Source organism: Pelobates fuscus, chromosome 10, assembly GCF_036172605.1.
Source record: "Pelobates fuscus isolate aPelFus1 chromosome 10, aPelFus1.pri, whole genome shotgun sequence".
Taxonomy (NCBI): domain Eukaryota; kingdom Metazoa; phylum Chordata; class Amphibia; order Anura; family Pelobatidae; genus Pelobates; species Pelobates fuscus.
In genome coordinates, this window is record NC_086326.1 from 119,502,212 (window position 1) to 119,527,640 (window position 25,429).

The 25,429-nt window shown below is 39.9% G+C and overlaps 1 protein-coding gene across 1 annotated transcript in view; it reads right to left on the reverse strand.

Moving 5' to 3' along the window:
- LOC134574793 (collagen alpha-1(XXVII) chain-like) overlaps positions 1-25,429 on the reverse strand; it is a 53,218-nt gene that overhangs the window by 23,404 nt on the left and 4,385 nt on the right. Inside the window, exons 3-7 of the mRNA XM_063433865.1 lie at positions 15,062-15,606; positions 13,558-13,655; positions 4,730-4,797; positions 4,151-4,326; positions 1,098-1,214 (exon numbers count right to left, since the gene is read on the reverse strand). Of these exons, the coding sequence (XP_063289935.1) occupies positions 1,098-1,214; positions 4,151-4,326; positions 4,730-4,797; positions 13,558-13,655; positions 15,062-15,606 (1,004 nt within the window). The remainder of the gene's footprint in view (positions 1-1,097; positions 1,215-4,150; positions 4,327-4,729; positions 4,798-13,557; positions 13,656-15,061; positions 15,607-25,429) is intronic.

Genomic DNA, 25,429 nt, shown 5'->3' on the forward strand with positions numbered 1-25,429 from the left:
TAACAGGCACACCACATTCCATTGATTTGGGAGAACTTCCCCAGTGTGCGTAGTGCTTGTTTCAACCCCTTTTATGGCTAAGCGTCAAACACTTTTTGGACTGTATTATGTTTTCAGACCTTCTACCTGCCAACTATGAGTGCCTCAAGATGTTATCATGTGTGTACAACACGTAGTGGTGAAGAAACTTTTTAATGCTGCTAAACACCACACACCATTTGTTTATCTCTGTTCCTATGTCACTGACATAATTTGCCTTCCTAAATTTGGTATTTTGACAACATTTCTGTCTTTATTCCAACTAGCTCAACTACCATAAGATGAGGACATGGTTCATTTTCTATTGTATTTTTTTTATATACTATTCTTTTTTACTGAGCTCTCCAGGAAATATACAAAAAGTGTTGTATAAGAAATAATGCTATAGAAAGCTAGCATTCTTAGCTTTCACTTGTGCTTTGTATGGCTTGTATCTTCGCAAAAACAATACCTAAAAAAACAACAACATTTTCCTAGATAAAGGAAAAGTGAAGTGTGGTTGGAGTAAGTGGTCTAAATTTTGCAATGCAGTATCCCATGGCATTGGGAGGGAGTGAGCTATTATAACAGATGTGAGACCCTAAAATCCACTTCACCACAGGGACTGGGGTTTTTAACCAAAGGTTTAGGTCCATGTTTTCTAAACTATATAATATTTACTAGTTTATCACCTGACCACTGGAACATATATCAAGTGGGTACCATGTGTGTGTATTTATTTTTTTAAATTCAAATTTGTATTTAAATATTGTTTCAAAAATCTAAAATGTACTTGATGTAGCTGTCCCTTGTACAGAAGACAGTGATGAGAGTGGATCAATGCACGTTGATTAGTTAAATTTCATTTCATTAGGTATTGTGCAAATTGAATGTCAACTTAATGCAAGTAGACCTTTACTGAGCAAGACATCAATATTTAAGAAGATAATGTAAATCTTTCATATGTATGAACATATCTTCTATTACACAAACACTACTTAAATTTGTTATTTTACATTAAACTGAATAAAGACAGTTTACATGATTTTACTATTCAATATAGCATTATTATTCCTTACCTTGTATGCCATTAATACCTTTGTCACCTTCGATTCCTTTTTGACCTTGAGGTCCGGCTTTGCCTTGGAGACCAATTGCCCCTTTTAATCCTTGAGCTCCTGTTGGTCCTGGTTGACCTAAATACGATTATCCAGTTAATTCATCTAGTTAAATGATTGCTTTCATCCAGTAAACTCATCATTTGAATGTAGCCAAAATATGGTATGAGTAATGTTTCTGGAGAATTAATGCATCATTTTTCTCCTTGCACAGTTTTTGCTATTTTTGTCCCTTCCCCATCTTAATTACTGCTGCATTGATTAGTAAAATTGCATGAAACTATACAACTAACCCATACTCAAGCATAGCTTGCTCTATTCTTTTCAAATTACACATCTGTGGGTTATTTTTTATGAATAAAAGTGATTAGAAGAGTAATAAACATTCTATCTACACTATATGGACAACAATAGGTGAACATGGAATCAAACTATGAAATATTATTTTGTAGTACAGTGGATCATACTGAATAACTCTGTGGTTTTAAACATAGCACTGTGATACGATGCCACCAAGTCGGTTCGTGAAAACTGACAAGATGCTAAAATAGAATAAATTACATGTCAAAAAATTGGGGAAAAGTTAAAGGTACACTCCTACGCTATAAACACTAGTGTTATTTGTAGTGGTTATAGTGCCAGATGAGCCCCAATGCCCCCTCATTGGAAGCAGTCAAACTGTTTTAGAACAATGTGCTTTCTTACCCCTGCCTGCGCTACTTCTACTAGAGAGCTGAATATGTTTGCTGAGAGCTAATTACTCTCAGCCAATGAGCTAAGCCCTGCACCACCTGGCACAGCAGAGAGCTTCCAGAAGGTAAATATTAGACTTCTAAATGGGAAAAAAATGCAACCAGAGTCAATTTTGCATACAGCTGTTTTTGGTTCAGTCAATTTGGGATTCATCCATGTGGCATTTTGGTTTGGACAAACATTCCCCACATTTTCATGCCATTTTGTTCACAGGTCAAGTGACAAGAAATGACCAATCAAAGCAAAAAAGGAGCAGCTAAAAAAATAAATAACTATATATATATAAAGGAGAAGTCGCAAAAAAAAACTATATTTTTGTGCATATAAAAAATAAATAATATATTTATATATAAAAGTATAATGGCACTCACCCTTTCAAATGTTATATACGCCAACTGCATGCCCTGGTGCAATTCCACGCTGAATATATATGGTAAATAGAAAAAGGGGATGCACTCTTCGGTCTTTATGAGAAAATCAATAGTATTTTGAGGAAGACCTGAATAGGTCGAAACGTCGATCAGATATATGTAAACATTTTGACACATTAAATACTATTGATTTTCTCATAAAGACCGAAGAGTGCATCCCCTTTTTCTATTTACTATATATATATTTATTATATGTACAAATATATGTTCAAAACTTTAGATTTTTTAATTTATTTTTTGAGGCTTCTCTTTTTGCCCATCTATTTGTCATTTAATCTGTGATAAAATAAATATTTAGTGGCTGTCCCCTAGCCATCAGTCATTTTTCCCCATAAGTAATCGTTTCATTTTTGGCACGACAACTGGAACTCCAAATCCCGAAACAAACAAAACCGCTTGTTAATTGTTGATTTAGTTTGTTTCACGATTCTTCAGAGTTACAGGATTCAGACAATCTGCTGATTGCCCAAAATTAGAATGAAATGCACAAACTATCTACACCTATTAACCAATGAACACGTATCACTCTTAAGTATGTATAAGAGTATATGTAAGTATAAGTAATCACCCTCCTTTCCAATTTTCTTTCACTTCTCCACCACAAACAAGCCCCTCTAAAAATCACAGAAGCACGCATTATCCCTTTTCTTCTCTTTAAAGGTAGAGAGAATCTCCATTTACCTGTGCTTGCCATATCCCCAGAATCTCTTCGAGTTATAGTTCAGCTGAAAATCAACAGTAAATAATAATACAAGCATAACCCCTAAGTAGAACAAACTTTATAACTTTTTACTATGCTGAAGGTGCAGGTAAAGAGTATTTGATCCCACTTTCTCATTTAGGCATTTAATTCAATTTTGTCTCTTTATATTCTTAAATTTCCAACATAGTATGGCTTCCAAGAACTTGGGCACACTGATATAGTTGAGAACTTAAACAAATGGATGGCAACATGCATGACTAAAATCTAGCTTGTATCTTTGATCTTAATTGCCTATTTAGCAGCAACATATTAACATAGACATGATATTTTTCTTATCTATACCAGCTAGACATGTATAGATACTTCATGTCAGAGTTTATGCAGCCACATGCCTGTTTAAATGCACAAATCTGTTTTTAGATTATTCCGTGTTATTAATCCCTTGACTTAATTTTAGGTTTGAACTGTTAGGCAAAATGTTTAGAATTAAAAAAAAAAATTTTTTTAAAAAATGAACAGCTACTTTTGAGTTACCATTCTAAGATTTAAAAAAATGCTAATAAAAATGACCAAGATACTCAAATGTTATCACATAAAAATAATAAATGTGTACCAATCACGGGCAAATGTTTATCCTCTGTACACTCTGAATTCTAGAACTCATGCTTACAAGACTATCTTTGGTTTCCACTATTCAATTAACTCACACGTTCCATTTTTTCATGTTTACTTAGATGTAGGTATTGGTTTTCCACTTTGGATATATTGCTCTTTCTGTCTTCTGATTTTTATACCTTCTGGATTGGAAGGCTGTTTCTGTTCAACAACTTCTCAAAAAGTATTTTATATTCATATTACAAAGCAACAACGAATATGCTGTCACTATAAATAATAATATTGATAATTCTCTATTACTATGAAATACACACATTACATTTTCATGTCTCCTAACATTGCACATGACACATAAAATTAGTTGTATATATGCCTAATTACAGATTTAGCCAAATATATATAAAAAATGATCATTTCAGATAGACATCTTATTGTCTCCTTTAATTACTGTGTGCAATGTGTTGAAATGCAAAAAGTAATTTCCCTAAAAATCATTTACTAAATTGACTTACCTGGGTCACCTTTCAATCCCTTCTCCCCATCCATTCCATCTCTGCCAGGAGGACCTTGAGGACCTTGCACCACCTGGCAAAATAGTGGATTTTCAGAAACTGCAGAATATGATAACTGAAGAACAATCCAATATGTGAAGAACCTGAAAAAAGGAAACATGTTTCTCTGCGTCCACCTGCAATGAGGAAAAATATTAGAAGCTCTAGCATTAAGATTGTTATGCCATGTGTGAAATTATTTATTACCTATAATAATTTTGCTGTTGAATTATGAACATTTAGATGGATTTAAGATTTTGAAATAAAAAATCAATAAAAACAGTTGACTAGAATCTATAAATAGATTGCAAAAAATTGGACATGAATATCTAGATTCATGGAGACTGGATGAAGGGTAATATTTTTTTCATCCAGCTATTTATTATTTTGTTTTTAGAGCAGATCGTATGTAATGTCAATAATATATTAATATAGAATAAAAATCAATTAAGAACTGGATAGGACATTAGAATTTGTTATCACTTACAAACAAATCATTTAAAAAATAGAATGCAGAATGAAATTCAAAAAATAGCATACCTTTTCAACTGAGTTAGAAAGTAAAACCGTTTGACATATGAACAAAATTGGGGCACCTTTGAGAGAAACTGTTGAAAATAGCACTTTATTTATATCACTGGTAATTGTTTACACGTGCTTCCTGGGTGTACTTTCAACATCTTCCAGAGAAGAAAATTGCAAAATGTCCATGATGTTGAACTATTTTAATATGTTTTAAAAGTTGCACAATCATCATTGTCCAGTCTTGTGCAAGTTTACATTATTTGTATTCAATAATATCATATTGATCAGTATAAGTATTGACATTTCTCAGGAAAAATCTGCAGTCTCAAGTGGTTAATCTGAAATACTACCAAGGCTTAAATTACCCCAAAAAACTTTTTATAAGTAGAGAGCCTATATAAGAGTAGAAAGAGTAGAAATATAAAGCATTGTAATAAAACAAATGTTAACACAAATTGAATTTTGCCAAACCTAGAACCACAGGCAAAACAATGGGACAAAAGACAAAGAGGTTTACTTGGTAGAGTGCCAGTGTAAACTAATAAAAGTAAATATGATGATGCATTAATCCAAATCATTACTGAGAAATCCATGGTCTAAAGCAGGGGTCCTCAAACTCCGGCCCCCTCCCCCCCCCCCCAGATGTTGCTGAACTACAACTCCCATGATTCTTTGAATTACATAGATAGCCAGAGAATCAAGGGATTTGTAGTTCCGCAGCATCTGGGGGGCCGGAGTTTGAGGACCCCTGGTCTAAAGCATCGACCCTACACAAAAGAAAGTAAGAAAGTGTCACCCTGTGATATAAAAGTAGAAACTGAAAAAAAAATGCTAAATTGTTGGCTACAATCTGACTACAAGCTGAGCTTATTACATGGGAGTTTGAAGCAAGAATACCCACATAAAACATATGACCTTAAAGAAAAAGATATGTTACAAATGTGTAGGCATAAACATGTTTAAGAAGAAAACATCAGAATAGTGGAGTGTTACTTGTGAGGATAACTAGTGAAAGTAAAGCTGAGAGAAGCATAATAGGAAAATTCAAGAATAAAGAAGACCATAATAGGGTTAAGCAGGAGAAAAGAGAAATGACTAAGAGAAAAGTGAGACGAAAGCAAGGAAACCATAAGAAGAGTGCAACAGAAAGAAATTCTGGAAAACAGAAAGTTAGATAAGTCTAATCAGCCTCAGTGTTGGCCACATTACTACCCCCAGTGACCTTGTAGGAAGGTAGGGCGGGATTAAAACACAGATGGCTTGGAGGCCACTTAGACACCACATAAGGTTCTGGATGTTCTGGTGGATAGTAAGTGAGCTAATATTAGCACACATTATCTAGTCTCTAGGTGAGTATATACTCTTACAAATTTCTAAATTTGTGAAGGGGAAAAATAAAAAATGTCAGCTGAAGATTCTGTAACTGGCTAGATGTTAATACTAAATACAGTTAAAGGAACAGTGCACACACAAAAACAAAAATACAATTTTACTTTTTACAAGGTTACTTAAAGGGACTATAGTCATCCAGACCACTTTAGCTCAATGAGGTGGTCTGGGTGCCAGGTCCCTCTAGGGTTAAACTGCTATGTTTACATTTGGGGTTAAGCCAGACTCTAGTGGCTGTCTTCCGGACAGCCACTAGAGGCGCATCTGCGACACTTTTTCTTTTTTTTCCCCCTGTTTTTATATATATATATTTTTAAGGACACTTTAGACGCTGCACCACTCCTTCTACTTTCAAAGTAGAGGGTTGGTCCGAGTGGGATCTCCCCTCTACTGTCAACTGCGCAAACTTGCAGTTGTGGTGGTCAGAGGCTGCCTCTCCCCTGGAAGATTGAGTACCAGAGCTTCAACCACAACATCTCAATCTGGATCCTCAGAGAAACTGTCCTCCTCAGGATGCATGAGAGAACATTGAAAGTGGGCAGCATAAATCAGATTTAACCACCTTTCAAGGGACCTTCCACTTGTATGCTGAGGCACTGTGCAACTGGAACCCCCCTCCAGGAAGTGGTGGTACCAATCAGAATCCAAATCTCTTTGTCTGGATGGGGGGTGGGAGAGCATCCAGGGAGAGGGCAGAGAGAGGCACATCACTCTGGACCAAAGCCAGTGCTTTAGAAAAGGAATCAGCCATGGTTGACCACAGCCAAGTTTGGAAGCCTGCAGGCACATTGAAATCCATTTATTTTTGCCATTTTGCAAATACAACTGAAAAAGATACAGAATCCAGAGTTAAGGGCAGATTAGAGGAAACCAGGAATCACCCAGCATGCACAGTTGTGGGCCACCCACTTGGAAGGACAAAGCCAAATATGGGCAGGTCCACATGTAATATTAGAAGGGTCACTCTCAAAACACCAGTATGGCCGATTAGCAGTAAGTAAGTCCCAGAAAAACAATGGAAGGTGTCACCCTCAACACAGCAATTTGCCTTATGGGCATCAATTACATAAGTCCTGGTCAAGGTCATCAGCAACCAATAAGCTAGGGCTCAGTGTTAGGATCACCAAGAGAACATGTTTTAATGAAAAACCTTTGTTTTCATTTAAGAGACACAAGAATTTCCATGACCATTTGATGCAGAATGTGGATGAAGATGCACAAGGTGAAACAAATGGATTATGGATGAAGACACCAGCGGGGATGTATCGCTGTGGACACTGCATCAATTGTAATGGAGTGATTATTGGTGATCATTTTGTGCACCCGAGGACTGGCAAAAAGTGTGATTGGTGAGTTTTATAATAATAAAAGGTAGTTTGTAGTTTATATGCTTAAGTGCCCCTGTGGCCTAGCGTATGTGGGCAAGACCATAAGGAAATTCATGACCAGGATCAGGGAACACAAGAGTCACATAAGAACCAATAAAATCCAATATCCTGTGGCCCGACATTTTTTAGAGAATAAACTCACTGTTTCTCAATTAAGATGCCTGGTCTTACAATCAGTTAAACACCCGAGAAGAGGAGGGTCAAGGGAGATGTTTCTGAAACAGCGAGAGCTACACTGAATATACGAACTGCAGACTGTACCCAAAAGGCCTTTAATGAAGAGAGAGATTTCTCTCCTTTCTTGTGGTTAGTTGTTGCAATTAGTTTTTTTTTTCTCTGCCTGTGTATAGTTTGTATCAGTATTGATTTTATTATGTTTTTTTTTCATAGATCTCATTGTGATGTGGTTGGACCTCTGCAGCCTCTAAACTACTTTCAATTACTTCCTCCCTCAGGCTATCCCAGTGGGCTAATTCTCCCACCCATGACCTAATCTTCACTTATGCATGTACAGTATCTAATATCTGCAACACTCCATTTCCTCTCTCTGATCACCACCTCTTATCATTTGCTCTCGTGTACCCCATCACCCAACAACCTCAGCCTAACCCCCCTCAACTCAGGAGGGACTTGATCTCCAGCAGTTGGCAGCTGATATTGATTCACAACTGCTGTCCATCCTTCCCTCTCCAGTCCTTCACTGGCCATCTCCGCATCTAACACCTCTGCCTTGAACCCTGCCGCACCACTCCAAACAAGTACCTCGAGGAGGACCCACCTCCAACCATGGCATTCAACACGCTACCTGCAAAGATGCTCCCGTTGTGCTGAATGCTCCTAGAGGAAGTCTCACACCCAGTCAGACTTTCTCCATTATAGATTCATATTGTGTTCATACAGCGCAGCCCTTGCCCTTGCCAACAGTCCTTCTTTTCCTCTCACATTAGTTCATGCTCCTGCAATCCCAGGCATCTCTTTGAAACCTTTAATTCTCTTCTTCGCCCTGCTGTGGCCACCCCCCAAACTAACCTTACTGCTAATAACTTTGCATGTTACTTTACTGACAAGATTGAACAGCTAAGGAAATAATTCTCCCCTCCTTGCCATTCTGTTTCTCAACCACACATAGATCACCCTTCAGACATTCTCCCTGGCTACTGACCAAGAGGTGGCTGCTCTTCTCTGTTCCTCTCGCCCCACCACTTGCCCACTCGATCTTGTCCCACTCACCGTATTAGATCTCTCTCCATTTGTCTCGTGCATCCCTTAACACACATCTTCAACTGCTCTCTCTCTTCTGGCATTGTCCCTGCTGACCTTAAACATGCCACGGTAGTACCTTTACTAAAAAAAAACATCCTTCGATCCATCCACCCCGTCTAACTATCGTCCAATATCCCTGCTCCCTTTTTCCTCAAAGCTTCTGGAAAGACTTGTCTTTACCCGAGTGTCTCATTTTCTCAATTCCAACTCTCTCCTTGACCCTCTTCAATCTGGCTTCCGCCCTCTCCACTCTACTGAGACTGTGCTTATCAAAGTTACTAACGACCTAATCGTAGCTAAATCCAAAGGCCACTACTCCATACTAATTCTTCTTGACACCGTTGATCATGCTCTCCTTCTTCAAACTCTTCAATCACTTGGTCTCTGTGACTCTGTCCTCTTGTGGTTTTCCTCTTATCTCTCCCATCGCTCATTCAGTGTCTCTTTTTCTTTTTTTTTTTTTTTTTGTAAATATATTTTTATTGTCATGTTTATATTCAATGTGAGACTCTCAGGTCCCAAAAGCTGTAACATTTTCAACATTCAAGTCGAGACTCGCAGGTCTCGTTAAGATTGGCAGAAACAAAGCACAACATGTGCTATAAAATATAGATTGGAATTGGAGCACGCAGGCCCCCAACAGTGGTGGACACGCAGGTCCTAGGAAATGTGAACCTTGGTTAGGCTTTTGATAAAACATTTGTGTGTCCCTCTGGGTTTAACTACATATGAGGTTGCCACTGGTAATTGTCATGGTGCTTAGATTCAAAATGGATGTAGCTGCGGTTCATTGGATGAGGGGGTTGGGTAACCAAGTGTGCCAAACATCTCTAAGTCACCGTAGGTGAGCATTATGCGTCTACGTGAGTGTCTCTTTTTCTAATGATACCTCCTCCCCTCGTCCTGTCCCGGTTGGAGTCCCCCAAGGCTCTTTCCTTGGTCCCCATCTATTTTCTTTTTATACTGCCTCTCTTGCAAACTTATTACCTCATTTGGATTCCACTACCACCTGTACACTGATGACACCCAGTTTTATCTCTCCTCCCCGAACCGCTCCCCTGCCGTCCTGCAATGTGTCACTGCTTGCCTTTCTTCCATCTCTGACTGGATGTCCTCCCGCTTTCTGAAACTCAATCTCTCTAAAACTGAGCTCCTTGTCTTTCCTCCTCCTAATACTGATCCTCCTCTTTCACTCTCTCTTCAAGTTTGTGGTACCCACATCAGTCCATCCTTGCTAGCGCGCTGTCTTGGTGTCATACTTGATTCTGTCCTCACCTTTGAGCCTCACATCCACCATGTTGTCAAATCCTGTAGTTTCCATCTTAAAAACATAGCCCGCATCCGCCCCTTTCTTGCACCAGATACTACCAAGGAGCTTGTCCATGCTCTAGTAATTTCCCGCATGGATTATTGTAACCCTCTCCTGATTGGTCTTCCCAAAAGCCGTAGTGCACCGCTACAGTCCGTAATGAACGATGCTGCCAGACTGATTTTCCTCTCTAGTCGTTTCTCTCACACCTCACCCCTCAGCCAGTCCTTACATTGGCTTCCTGTATGCTATAGGAGTCAATTCAAGGTAATAACTCACACCTATAAAGCACTGAACAACTCTAGCCCCTCTTAGATCCATAGGTATGTCCCTTCTCGGTCTCTCCGCTCTGCCCATGACCATCTCCTGTCCGTTGTCCGCACCTGTACGACCAACTCACGCTTGCAGGATTTCTAGCGGGCGGCTGCCTTCCTATGGAATAGCCTGCCTACCACCATCAGACTCTCCCCTAGTCTTGCATCTTTTAAGAAGTGCCTAAAAACTCATCTCTTTAGGAAAGCTTATAACCTCCCAGAGTAACCTCTGCCTCACATATCTGGCTCTTGCTCTCTCCTAAAGGGCAGCCCACCTTATTTGACTGCAAATTCCTGTCCTAATGTGTTTTACACCCCACCTCCTATAGAATGTAAGCTCGATTGAGCAGGGTCCTCTTCAACCTATTGTTCCCGTAAGTTTATTTGTAATTGTCCTATTTATGGTTAAATCCCCCTCTCATAATATGGTAAAGCGCTACGGAATCTGTTGGCGCTATATAAATGGCAATAATAAAATGTCTGGAGAAATGGATACTCATTGAATCTGGACGACTTATGCGCCATTGGACAGAACCAGTGGAGATCTGTTGGAGGATTTAATTATTTACAGAAGAATTTTCTCTAAATCCATTTTTTTTTCTTTTTTTAATAGAGCATGTACTGTGTATATATATACACAGTACATGCTCTATAAAAAAAACGGATTTAGAGAAAATTATTTTTTAATAGAGCATGTACTGTGTATATTATATATATATATATATATATATATATATATATATATATATACAGTACATGCTCGATAAAAAAAAAAAACAGTTGCTGCCCTGAACCTATATATATTATTATATATAATAATATATATAGGTTCAGGGCAGCAACTGTTAAGTGCTGGATATATTATCTATATTCTGTATGCCTTCCACGGTTTTCTTTGTTGGGTCTGTTAATATTGGATACTATAATGAGATATTGCATTGGTTCATACTATGACTATGTTATATTCTTTCATTTATATTACTTATGTTGGATACATTGTGACAGTGTGATCATATGTGTGAGAAAAGAAGAATATTTTTTTTCATATCTATGGGATATATTTGGGATACATTTTGTCACTGATAATTGTAGTATAGAAGGATTTCTTTGGTTATATGCCATATGAGAGATACATTGTATCTACACATGGTGACTATATGTGTAATTAGTTTTTCGTCATGTATATGAGATATATTTTGGATGCATTATTACATCCTGCATGTGCAGTCATTCATTATGATGGTTAGTACTTTATATGTTAGTGGTTTTTTTACCATGTAGTGTTAATGGATGTGGGATATTTAAACAGATACTGCTAAGCCATGATACAAACACCCTTGAGAAAGGCAGCCAGGAGGTGCTGAAAATTTGGGGTATTAGGGGCTCGTGTTTCTGCCAGAATAGGCTTGTGTAAATTGTGGTAATTGCCATTGTTTAATTTATTTGCCTTATTGTTGTCACTTTAATTTTTTGCTTTATTGATTTTTTTTTGCTTCTTGTTTGTTATACCTATTGTGGTTTAATAAAGCATTTATGTGTATCTCTTAGGAGCAAATCTAGACTTCTATCTCTTTTTTGATATATTGGATTTTGTTTGGGCAATTGAGGGAGTGCTTTGGAGTATTAGCACCTAGTTATACATATTTAATTACATGATCTCTCCATACTATGTTGTAGTTATAAAACAAGCAGAACAAAACACAACCACAACAAAGCAAACCCAGCACAAGCACCCCAAGATCAGAACACCCCAAAAAGATAACTACTGAACCAGCTAAAAACATATACAAGGCTAGAGCTGAAACACTCTGAAATGGAGACTACTCATCCTTAGGCAGCAGCAAAGAAAGAGGAAGTGGGAAGGTCTTGTTAGGGTTTTTTTATGTAACATTTTTATGCTAATTAGTATATTTTAAAAAAATAATTGTGTTAATTAACTGTTTCTTTGCTGTTTGATGTGTCAGTAAAGAAGGTAGAGCAAGTCTAAAACCTCCTGTCTTGCTGTAAAATTCAGCCCTGGAGAGTAAATATTCACAGCTGGTTAGTGAGCTATGGACCCTTGCATCGGTGAGTAATTTCTAGGCCTACCTAGTAGCATAGGACTTTAGATTTTGAGCCATGGTCTCTGGATAATAACTACTTTTGTTATAATATTTATTTTATTATATTAGTAGTAGTATTCAAAGTTCATTGAAATAGTGTTTAAATACAAAAGTGAAAATGTAGTAAGATCCCAATCAGAAGCTGCGTAATGTAATAAATGTTAACAAAAGTGTGGACGAACTTTGTAGAATTACAAGGTTGAAAGATGGAGGGAAAGTTTTCCAGTTGGAGGTATTTTTCAATGAATTGAATGAAATGGGGAAGAATAGAAAGAAGGACAATGGGTGGAAGATTGAGAGGGGAATGATGAAGAGAGAGGAAAAACATTTTGAAAAGTTGGTGAGGGAGGAGGCAGAGACTTCTAAGAAGTTAAAAAAAACATTTCCTTTTGTTCTACTTTTATGGTTTACTATATGTTATTCTAATGGATAGCAAATTATTTCGAGTTTCTGGCTTTTTGATTTTCTATAAATTTAAAACACGCTTCTATGAAATAGAACATGAAAGCTTTAATGCTAAAAGAAAGTATTAGGAAGAAAGTGTCAGCGCTGCTAAGGAGTCCCAACACTTAAATCTAGGAAAGCTATGTAAAATAACATATTACCAGTCCTTTGAGGTGGCCTGGCTTAACGTTATAAACAAGAGCAAGAATTATCAAAGGACAGGCTGAGATCAAGGGATACAAAAAGACAACAAGACCATGAGACTATATCAAGTTGGGATTAGAGGGATCCGAATAGTCAATAAACAAACCAGGGTCAAAATTTCAGAAACAACTAACACAGTATAAACACACTATGGCAAAAAAAAAAAAAACAGGCTACGTGAGACCACGTCAGGGAACAGACCTCATGGTGGGCTAAGATTAAATACATCAAAACATCATGGGCCTGCACCATTATTCGGTATAAATCGAGCTTGGACACAATGCCCCATGCCACTTTTAATGCTCAAATGACTCACGGTGTCTCTTCTATGTGCGGAAGATTAACTTTCAGAAACAATGCACAGAGACACTTTGGTTTGAAAATGATCGCCTAGCATAAATATTGACACTGGCTTGCCGCATGGCATCACTTTGGCCTGAGAAGGATAGCCATCTGAGAGTTTTGGTGCTGGAATGAAGTGCAGTGATGTAAAGTGTACAAGATTGACACTGGGTTTAAACAGGTACCCTGACAGAAAGTGTCATAATTTTATAATTTAAGGGAATACTCGAATCACCATAACCATTACAACAAATATAATGCCCTGGTGTTCACCAATGTAAGTAGTCAAACCATTTTTTAACAGGTAACACATTTAAGCAAAATTTAAATCTCACCAAATAGTTTCCTAAAAGTAAGAAGCTAAAAAAACACTAGGTATTAGGTTCTAGAATATTATATGGGACATGAGTATAAATATACACCTAATGGAGACAATGAAAACTAAACTATTCTACATGTATCCAAAGCACAGTAACATCTAGAAAATGCAGCAAGCTTCTATGTTGCAGGCTTTAGAAGGGAATAACCCTTGGTAAAACCAATAGTAAGTAGAAGAGAAATCGCAAACATAAAATTCTTACACATACATTTTAAAATAAACACTTTTATTGAATTTATTTTATCACGTAGATAATTATATAAAGAATACAAATTACTTAATGAAACATTATTTAAAGAAGGTCAATTGCTGGTATTGTGATGATAGAATTCAAAGTGCAAACTTATATTTTAAAATACTGGAAAAAATAGATACAAATAAAAATAAGAAAAAATAAATAAAAATTAAAATAAAATTAATAGTCCAACCTTTATATGAAGAGAAGGGCTAAGTGCCCTATAGTTCCGTAGGTCTCAGGTGCTTCTGTGGGTATGTGGGTAGAAAGCCCGGTGTGTGCATATGACCTTTAAGTAGAATAAACTTTATAACTATGCTAAAGGTTTAGACTCTAGGTTCAAGCAACAAATGAATGTAGCAAGTTAACAGTTTTCGATCCCACTTTTTTTTTTATCTAGGCATTTTATTAAATCCTATGTCATACTTAACTTAAAGTTCCAAAATATTAGGGCTTCCAAGCACTGGGGTACACTGATATAGTTAAAAACTTAAACATATAACTAAGATGCAGTGGTGTATTTTGGATATGTGCTGCCCTAGGCATGCCAAAACTCAGGCAGCCCCCAATCTAAATTTGCCCCGCCCCTACCTGTTTAAGACAAACACGCAGTTTGACTGACAGACACACTCTGACACACCCATTCACTGACAGGCAGACACTCTCAGATTCACAAACAGTGACATACATTCACTAACTGACACACACGTTCACTGACATACACACACACTTAATAGCAGATACATACTCACTCATAGACATACACTGACAGACACACACACACACACTCGAACACACAGTGACAGACACGCACACATTCACTGACAGACACACACGCATTCACTGACAAACACACACACGCACGCACACACGCACGCACACACATATTCACTGAAAGACACACACACACTCACTGACAGACACACACACACTCACTGACTGACAGACACCCTGATACTGACACATTCACACACTTACAAGTATTATAGATATTTTTAAGATATAAATTTGAACTGGCTGGGCTGGTAGCTGGCTGCTGGTCTGGCTGGTGGCTAGCTGGGCTGGTGGCTTGCTTTTGGTGGTCTGGCTGGGCTGGTGGCTGGCAGCTGGTCTGGCTGGGCTGGTGGCTGGCTGCTGGTCTGGCTGGCCTGGCTGGAGGCTGGCTGCTGGTTTGGCTGGTGGGCTGGCTGGGCTTGTGGCTGGCAGCTGGTCTGGCTGGGCTGGTGGCTGGCTGCTGGTCTGGCTGGCCTGGCTGGTGGCTGGCTGCTGCTTTGGCTGGTGGGCTGGCTAGGCTGGTGGCTGGCTGCAGGTCTGGCTGGTGGGCTGGACGGGCTGGTGGCTGGCTGCTTGTCTGGCTGGGCTGGTGCCTAGCTGCTGGTCTGGCTGGCCTGGTTGGTGGCTGGCTGGCTGGGCTGCTGGGCTGGTGGCTGGCCTGGCTGGGTTGGTAGCTGGTGGCTGGCCTGGCTGCTGGGCTGGTGGCTGGATGGGCTGGTGGCTGGCTTCTGGGCTGGATGGGCTGGTGGCTGGCTCACCAGCCAGGCCAGATTTTCTGGGCTGCAGGGCATGCAGGCGTTCAGTGGTAGCAGCGAGGGAGCTTTAATCCTCCTGCTCAGCTCCCTTGCGCGCAGCTCAATGATGCTGGGAGCCGGTTGATGTCATATCCCGACTCCCAGCATCTCTGCGGGGCGCAAGGGAACTGAGCAGGAAAAGCTCAGAGGGCTCCCTCGCGCCCACTCACCCCTGCCACTCTGGAAGCATTTCAAAGCATAAGGGGGCCCTGAGGTGGCCAGCCGGACAGCTTTTGGGCCCACTATGAAAGAGGCTAACAGGGCAAATGCCTTGTTAGCCTCGTGGAAAATACACACCTGCATGACTACCAACATCTAGCTTTTATCTTTATTAAAGGCTCTGATCCCAACACATTTGACTATTCAGCAGCACCCTGTAGCGTTACTTACCTTATCCAGGGGCCGGTCGCGGTCCTCTCTTCGAGCCGCGCGCGGTCCTTCTGCACAAGCCGCGCGTGGCTCATCCAACGGCTTCAATAGGAAGGCGGGCAGTGACCGCGAGAAGCGGTCACGTGTCCCGCCTGAATCTAAGAGCGCGCCGCGGGTCTCGGGCGTGCTCTTAAAGAGACAGTGGGAGCCTAAATTGTCGAAAGGCTCCCATTGGCCCCTGTCATGCCACACTCCCCATACAGTTACCTTTCGGGGGTGTGGATATGACAGGAGCCAATCACATTAGTTTAGAAGCTATTTAAACTTACCTCTTTTACTCCCTGCCCTATCGTGGTTTCTGTTTCAGTTCCCTTTAGCGCTTGTTGTGTTCAGTTGTGTTCCTCCGTATTGACCTTGGCTTTGTTTCTGAATACGTTATCTCTTTATCCTTATCTGTTTTGTTTGCCGGCTTGCTGTTTACTGTGTACCAGACACCGGCTAGTCTTAGTTTACGCTGTCTCTCTGTGCCCTTGACCTCGGATCGTTCCTGACTCTGTCTCCTCTCATATACGTTGAGTCCGGCCATTCTAAGGTCCGGTAGACGTATCTCTCCTCTGTGTTGTCTTTTGTCGAGTTGAATCTGCGAGTTGGGGTATATATTCGTTACATTACGATAGGGCCTTGGACCCCACAGATTTGGCTCAGCAAATGGCTTCTCATGAGGCAAGGTTTGTAGAGCAGGATCACCGTATGGATCAGATAGCTCAGGCTCTCCAGACGCTCTTGTCTAGAACTATTCCTGCAACCTCACCTAACCCTCCTACACCTCTTCTTCCCGAAGTATCCAATTCACCTAATACTTCGCCCCATTTAACACCCCCTCCCAGGTATGGAGGGGAAGCTAAGACATGCAGAGGTTTCATTAATCAAATCGAATTCTACTTTGAGATGTATCCACGTTCCTTTCCCACTGATAGGTCTAAAGTGGGGTTTTTGATGCATCAACTTACTGACAAAGCACTTGAGTGGGCAAATCCTATTTGGGAGGCCAATGGACCTATGGTGCATAATTTCAATAGTTTTCTTATGGCTTTTCGTAGAACTTTTGACACAACAAATAGGTCAAAGAATGCCGCAAGAGCATTAATGAGATTTAAACAGAGTTTTAGGTCTGTGGCTGATTATGCTATTCAGTTTCGTACCCTTGCTTCACAGGTAGATTGGACCAATAATGGGTTAACTACTGCGTTCATGGAAGGTTTATCTGACCCTATATTGGATGAGGTAGCGGCAAGGGAGTTTCCTATTCCATTAGAGGACCTTATTGACTACCTCATTGATATAGATAATAGGATTCGTGACAGGCTCTATACTAAAAACAGGAATAGACGTTTGGTTACACCTATTAACCCCAGAGTTGATAAACCTGAGAGTGTTAAAGTATCGGAGGAGGAACTCATGCAATTAGGGGTTGCCAAACTCTCGGATACTGAAAAATTACTTAGGAGAAGGGACAGACTCTGCCTATACTGTGGTAGGAGAGACCATATGGTAAGGGAATGTCCTTTGCTTCCGGAAAACTCTCGCACCTAAGACCTTATAGGGGACTGGCCTTGGGTGTGATATCTGAGTCTCCTAAATTGCCTCCTAACCGTTTGCTTCTCCCTGTTTCTCTTCATATGGGAGAGAGTTGTATAGCTGAGAGAAACTGTTGAAAATAGCACTTTATTTATATCACTGGTAATTGTTTACACGTGCTTCCTGGGTGTACTTTCAACATCTTCCAGAGAAGAAAATTGCAAAATGTCCATGATGTTGAACTATTTTAATATGTTTTAAAAGTTGCACAAACATCATTGTCCAGTCTTGTGCAAGTTTACATTATTTGTATTCAATAATATTATATTGATCAGTTTAAGTATTGACATTTCTCAGGAAAAATCTGCAGTCTCAAGTGTTTAGTCTGAAATACTACCAAGGCTTAAATTACCCCAAATGACTTTTTATAAGTAGAGAGCCTATATAAGAGTAGTAAGAGTAGAAATATAAAGCATTGTAATAAAACAAATGTTAACACAAATTGAATTTTGCCAAACCTAGAAAAACAATGGGACAAAAGACAAAGAGGTTTACTTGGTAGAGTGCCAGTGTAAACTAATAAAAGTAAATATGATGATGCATTAATCCAAATCATTACTGAGAAATCCATGGTCTAAAGCAGGGGTCCTCAAACTCCGCCCCCCCCCCCAGATGTTGCTGAACTACAACTCCCATAATTCTTTGAATTACATAGATAGCCAGAGAATCAAGGGATTTGTAGTTCCGCAGCATCTGGGGGGCCGGAGTTTGAGGACCCCTGGTCTAAAGCATCGACCCTACACAAAAGAAAGTAAGAAAGTGTCACCCTGTGATATAAAAGTAGAAACTGAAAAAAAAATGCTAAATTGTTGGCTACAATCTGACTACAAGCTGAGCTTATTACATGGGAGTTTGAAGCAAGAATACCCACATAAAACATATGACCTTAAAGAAAAAGATATGTTACAAATGTGTAGGCATAAACATGTTTAAGAAGAAAACATCAGAATAGTGGAGTGTTACTTGTGAGGATAACTAGTGAAAGTAAAGATGAGAGAAGCATAATAGGAAAATTCAAGAATAAAGAAGACCATAATAGGGTTAAGCAGGAGAAAAGAGAAATGACTAAGAGAAAAGTGAGACGAAAGCAAGGAAACCATAAGAAGAGTGCAACAGAAAGAAAGTCTGGAAAACAGAAGGTTAGATAAGTCTAATCAGCCTCAGTGTTGGCCACATTACTACCCCCAGTGACCTTGTAGGAAGGTAGGGCGGGATTAAAACACAGATGGCTTGGAGGCCACTTAGACACCACATAAGGTTCTGGATGTTCTGGTGGATAGTAAGTGAGCTAATATTAGCACACATTATCTAGTCTCTAGGTGAGTATATACTCTTACAAATTTCTAAATTTGTGAAGGGGAAAAATAAAAAATGTCAGCTGAAGATTCTGTAACTGGCTAGATGTTAATACTAAATACAGTTAAAGGAACAGTGCACACACAAAAACAAAAATACAATTTTACTTTTTACAAGGCTACTTAAAGGGACACTATAGTCATCCAGACCACTTTAGCTCAATGAGGTGGTCTGGGTGCCAGGTCCCTCTAGGGACTGCTATGTTTACATTTGGGGTTAAGCCAGACTCTAGTGGCTGTCTTCCGGACAGCCACTAGAGGCGCATCTGCGACACTTTTTATTTTTTTTCCCTGTTTTTATATATATATATATATTTTTAAGGACACTTTAGACGCTGCACCACTCCTTCTACTTTCAAAGTAGAGGGTTGGTCCGAGTGGGATCTCCCCTATACTGTCAACTGCGCAAACTTGGAGTTGTGGTGGTCAGAGGCTGCCTCTCCCCTGGGAGATTGAGTACCAGAGCTTCAACCACAACATCTCAATCTGGATCCTCAGAGAAACTGTCCTCCTCAGGATGCATGAGAGAACATTGAAAGTGGGCAGCATAAATCAGATTTAACCACCTTTCAAGGGACCTTCCACTTGTATGCTGAGGCACTGTGCAACTGGAACCCCCCTCCAGGAAGTGGTGGTACCAATCAGAATCCAAATCTCTTTGTCTGGATGGGGGGTGGGAGAGCATCCAGGGAGAGGGCAGAGAGAGGCACATCACTCTGGACCAAAGCCAGTGCTTTAGAAAAGGAATCAGCCATGGTTGACCACAGCCAAGTTTGGAAGCCTGCAGGCACATTGAAATCCATTTATTTTTGCCATTTTGCAAATACAACTGAAAAAGATACAGAATCCAGGGTTAAGGGCAGATTAGAGGAAACTGGGAATCACCCAGCATGCACAGTTGTGGGCCACCCACTTGGAAGGACAAAGCCAAATATGGGCAGGTCCACATGTAATATTAGAAGGGTCACTCTCAAAACACCAGTATGGCTGATTAGCAGTAAGTAAGTCCCAGAAAAACAATGGAAGGTGTCACCCTCAACACAGCAATTTGCCTTATGGGCATCAATTACATAAGTCCTGGTCAAGGTCATCAGCAACCAATAAGCTAGGGTTCAGTATTAGGATTAACAAGAGAACATGTTTTAATGAAAAACCTTTGTTTTCATTTAAGAGACACAAGAATTTTCATGACCATTTGATGCAGAATGTGGATGAAGATGCACAAGGTGAAACAAATGGATTATGGATGAAGACACCAGCGGGGATGTATCGCTGTGGACACTGCATCAATTGTAATGGAGTGATTATTGGTGATCATTTTGTGCACCCGAGGACTGGCAAAAAGTGTGATTGGTGAGTTTTATAATTATCAAAGTTAGTTTGTAGTTTATATGCTTAAGTGCCCCTGTGGTCTAGCGTATGTGGGCAAGACCATAAGGAAATTCATGACCAGGATCAGGGAACACAAGAGTCACATTAGAACCAATAAAATCCAATATCCTGTGGCCCGACATTTTTTAGAGAATAAACTCACTGTTTCTCAATTAAGATGCATGGTCTTACAATCAGTTAAACACCCGAGAAGAGGAGGGTCAAGGGAGATGTTTCTGAAACAGCGAGAGCTACACTGAATATACGAACTGCAGACTGTACCCAAAAGGCCTTTAATGAAGAGAGAGATTTCTCTCCTTTCTTGTGGTTAGTTGTCGCAATTAGTTTTTTTTTTCTCTGCCTGTGTATAGTTTGTATCAGTATTGATTTTATTATTGTTTTTTTTTTTATAGATCTCATTGTGATGTGGTTGGACCTCTGCAGCCTCTAAACTACTTTCAATAACTTCCTCCCTCAGGCTATCACAGTGGGCTAATTCTCCCACCCATGTAGCTGGCAATACCCTTGACCTAATCTTCACTTATGCATGTACAGTATCTAATATCTGCAACACTCCATTTCCTCTCTCTGATCACCATCTCTTATCATTTGCTCTCGTGTACCCCATCACCCAACAACCTCAGCCTAACCCCCCTAAACTCAGGAGGGACCTTAATTCTCTTGATCTCCAGCAGTTGTCAGCTGATATTGATTCACAACTGCTGTCCATCCTTACCTCTCCAGTCCTTCACTGGCCATCTCCACATATAACACCTCTGCCTTGAACGCTGCAGCACCACTCCAAACAAGCACCTCGAGGAGGTACCGCCCCCAACCATGGTATTCAACACGCTACCTGCAAAGATGCTCCCGTTGTGCTGAACGCTCCTGGAGGAAGTCTCACACCCAGTCAGACTTTCTCCATTATAGATTCATAATGTGTTCATACAGCGCAGCCCTTGCCCTTGCCAACAGTCCTACTTTTCCTCTCACATTAGTTCATGCTCCTGCAATCCCAGGCGTCTCTTTGACACCTTTAATTCTCTTCTTCGACCTACTGTGGCCACCCCCCAAACTAACCTTACTGCTAATAACTTTGCATGTTACTTTACTGACAAGATTGAACAGCTAAGGAAAGAATTCTCCCCTCCTTGCCATTCTGTTTCTCAACCACACATAGATCATGCCTTTCCTACCCTTCAGACATTCTCCCTGGCTACCGACCAAGAGGTGGCTGCTCTTCTCTGTTCCTCTCGCCCCACCACTTGCCCACTCGATCTTGTCCCATCTCACCTTATTAGATCTCTCTCCATTTGTCTCGTGCCTTCCTTAACACACATCTTCAACTGCTCTTTCTCTTCTGGCATTGTCCCTGCTGACCTTAAACATGCCACGGTAGTACCTATACTAAAAAAACATCCCTCGATCCGTCCACCCCGTCTAACTATCGTCCCATATCCCTGCTCCCTTTTTCCTCAAAGCTTCTGGAAAGACTTGTCTTTACCCATGTGTCTCATTTTCTCAATTCCAACTCTCTCCTTGACCCTCTTCAATCTGGTTTCCGCCCTCTCCACTCTACTGAGACTGCGCTTATCAAAGTTACTAATGATCTAATCACAGCTAAATCCAAAGGCCACTACTCCATACTAATTCTTCTTGACCTCACAGCGGCCTTTGACACCGTTGATCATGCTCTCCTTCTTCAAACTCTTCAATCACTTGGTCTCTGTGACTCTGTCCTCTTGTGGTTTTCCTCTTATCTCTCCCATCGCTCATTCAGTGTCTCTTTTTCTAATGATACCTCCTCCCCTCGTCCTGTCCCGGTTGGAGTCCCCCAAGGCTCTTTCCTTGGTCCCCATCTATTTTCTTTTTATACTGCCTCTCTTGCAAACTTATTACCTCATTTGGATTCCACTACCACCTGTACGCTGATGACACCCAGTTTTATCTCTCCTCCCCGAACCTCTCCCCTGCCGTCCTGCAATGTGTCACTGCTTGCCTTTCTTCCATCTCTGACTGGATGTCCTCCCGCTTTCTGAAACTCAATCTCTCTAAAACTGAGCTCCTTGTCTTTCCTCCTCCTAATACTGATCCTCCTCTTTCGCTCTCCCTTCAAGTTTGTGGTACCCACATCAGTCCATCCTTGCTAGCGCGCTGTCTTGGTGTCATACTTGATTCTGTCCTCACCTTTGAGCCTCACATCCACCATGTTGTCAAATCCTGTAGTTTCCATCTTAAAAACATAGCCCGCATCCGCCCCTTTCTTGCACCAGATACTACCAAGGAGCTTGTCCATGCTCTAGTAATTTCCCGCATGGATTATTGTAACCCTCTCCTGATTGGTCTTCCCAAAAGCCGTAGTGCACCGCTACAGTCCGTAATGAACACTGCTGCCAGACTGATTTTCCTCTCTAGTCGTTTCTCTCACACCTCACCCCTCAGCCAGTCCTTACATTGGCTTCCTGTATGCTATAGGAGTCAATTCAAGGTAATAACTCACACCTATAAAGCACTGAACAACTCTAGCCCCTCTTATATCTCCACACAGATCCATAGGTATGTCCCTTCTCGGTCTCTCCACTCTGCCCATGACCATCTCCTGTCCGTTGTCCGCACCCGTACGACCAACTCACACTTGCAGGATTTCTAGCGGGCGGCTCCCTTCCTATGGAATAGCCTGCCTACCGCCATCAGACTCTCCCCTAGTCTTGCATCTTTTAAGAAGTGCCTAAAAACTCATCTCTTTAGGAAAGATTATGGCCTCCTAGAGTAACCTCTACCTCACATACCTGTCTCTTGCTCTCTCCTAAAGGGCAGCCCACCTTATTTGACTGCAAATCCCTGTCCTAATGTGTTTTACACCCCACCTCCTATAGAATGTAAGCTCAATTGAGCAGGGTCCTCTTCAACCTATTGTTCCCGTAATTTTATTTGTAATTGTCCTATTTATAGTTAAATCCCCCTCTCATAATATGGTAAAGCGCTACGGAATCTGTTGGCGCTATATAAATGGCAATAATAATAATAATAATAACATGTCTGGAGAAATGGATACTCATTGAATCTGGACGACTTATGCGCCATTGGACAGAACCAGTGGAGATCTGTTGGAGGATTTAATTATTTACAGAAGAATTTTCTCGAAATCCGTTTTTTGTTTTTTTTTATAGAGCATGTACTGTGTATATATATATATATATATATATATATATATACACAGTACATGTAGAAGCGAAGAGACTGAGAAAGGTATGACAAGAAATGTCCACCCTATCATCAGTCCCTATACCCCAGGATAGACATGTTCATAATCATGGCTTCAAAAATTGCCAGTATAGAACATAGATGAAATATGTAAAATAATAAATTTTATTGACCCCTTCTAGGGAAGATAGTAAACACACAAAATGAATAATAAAAGTGTATATACATGAAAAAAGTGTAAAAGAAAATATAAAATAGAAATCGTCTGTAGCATGACACACCTTGCTATCACAAAAATAAGTGACACAATCTCAACGGATAGCTGTCAATGTGTATATAATCGTAACAGTTACCCGATATGTATCACTAGAGTAGCAAGTGTAAAGAATGGAGCTTCTGTATAGCCACACACCTTTAAATTACAGAGATATTATAACAACATCTTTATGGCTGAACTGGCTTTCAGTGTGTATATTGTGAGAGCGTAACGATAACCCTGATTTGTATAACTTCTTTGCTACTTTTGTGATACAAATCAGGGTTATCGTTACGCTCTCACAATATACACACTGAAAGCCAGTTCAGCCATAAAGATGTTGTTATAATATCTCTGTAATTTAAAGGTGTGTGGCTATACAGAAGCTCCATTCTTTACACTTGCTACTCTAGTGATACATATCGGGTAACTGTTACGATTATATACACATTGACAGCTATCCGTTGAGATTGTGTCACTTATTTTTGTGATAGCAAGGTGTGTCATGCTACAGACGATTTCTATTTTCTATTTTCTTTTACACTTTTTTCATGTATATACACTTTTATTATTCATTTTGTGTGTTTACTATCTTCCCTAGAAGGGGTCAATAAAATTTATTATTTTACATATTTCATCTATGTTCTATACTGGCAATTTTTGAAGCCATGATTATGAACATGTCTATCCTGGGGTATAGGGACTGATGATATGGTGGACATTTCTTGTCATACCTTTCTCAGTCTCTTCGCTTCTATATTATACTCACTGGGTTATGCCTTGATACCCTGCAACCCTACCAACTCTAGTGCAAGACTGTATCCATTTACTTTCTTTCACTGGTTGTTGTGTCTTCTTTCTTATACACAGTACATGCTCTATAAAAAAAAACAAAAAACAGTTGCTGCCCTGTACCTATATATATATATATATATATATATATATATATATATATATATAGGTTCAGGGCAGCAACTGTTAAGTGCTGGATATATTATCTATATTCTGTATGCCTTCCACGGTTTTCTTTGTTGGGTCTGTTAATATTGGATACTATAATGAGATATTGCATTGGTTGATTCTATGACTATGTTATATTCTTTCATTTATATTACTTATGTTGGATACATTGTGACAGTGTGATCATATGTGTGAGAAAAGAAGAAAACATTTTTTCATATCTATGGGATATATTTGGGATACATTTTGTCACTGATAATTTACAGATTTTACTATTAACATGACGTAAAGTCATGATTTTATTAATGACACGGAGGCGAGTATTATGCTGCACTCTTTCTTTATTTACCTCAGCAGCAAAGAAAAATAACATTAAATCAGTATAAAAGAAACCAGTAAATAACATGAGGTATATCTTCCTAGCAACAGGAACAGCCAATCATCATCCTCTTTGTAGCATAATAGGCAGTGTCCAGTATACAACTTCCTCTTTCTTGCGATCCCGAACAAGGACAACAAATCCAAATAAAAAGTGGGCTCCAATTAGAGGGTATACGAGTCTTAAACTGGATCTCGAAGTCAAGCTGGAAGAGAAAGGAGAATATGGTAATATCCAAGTATAAAA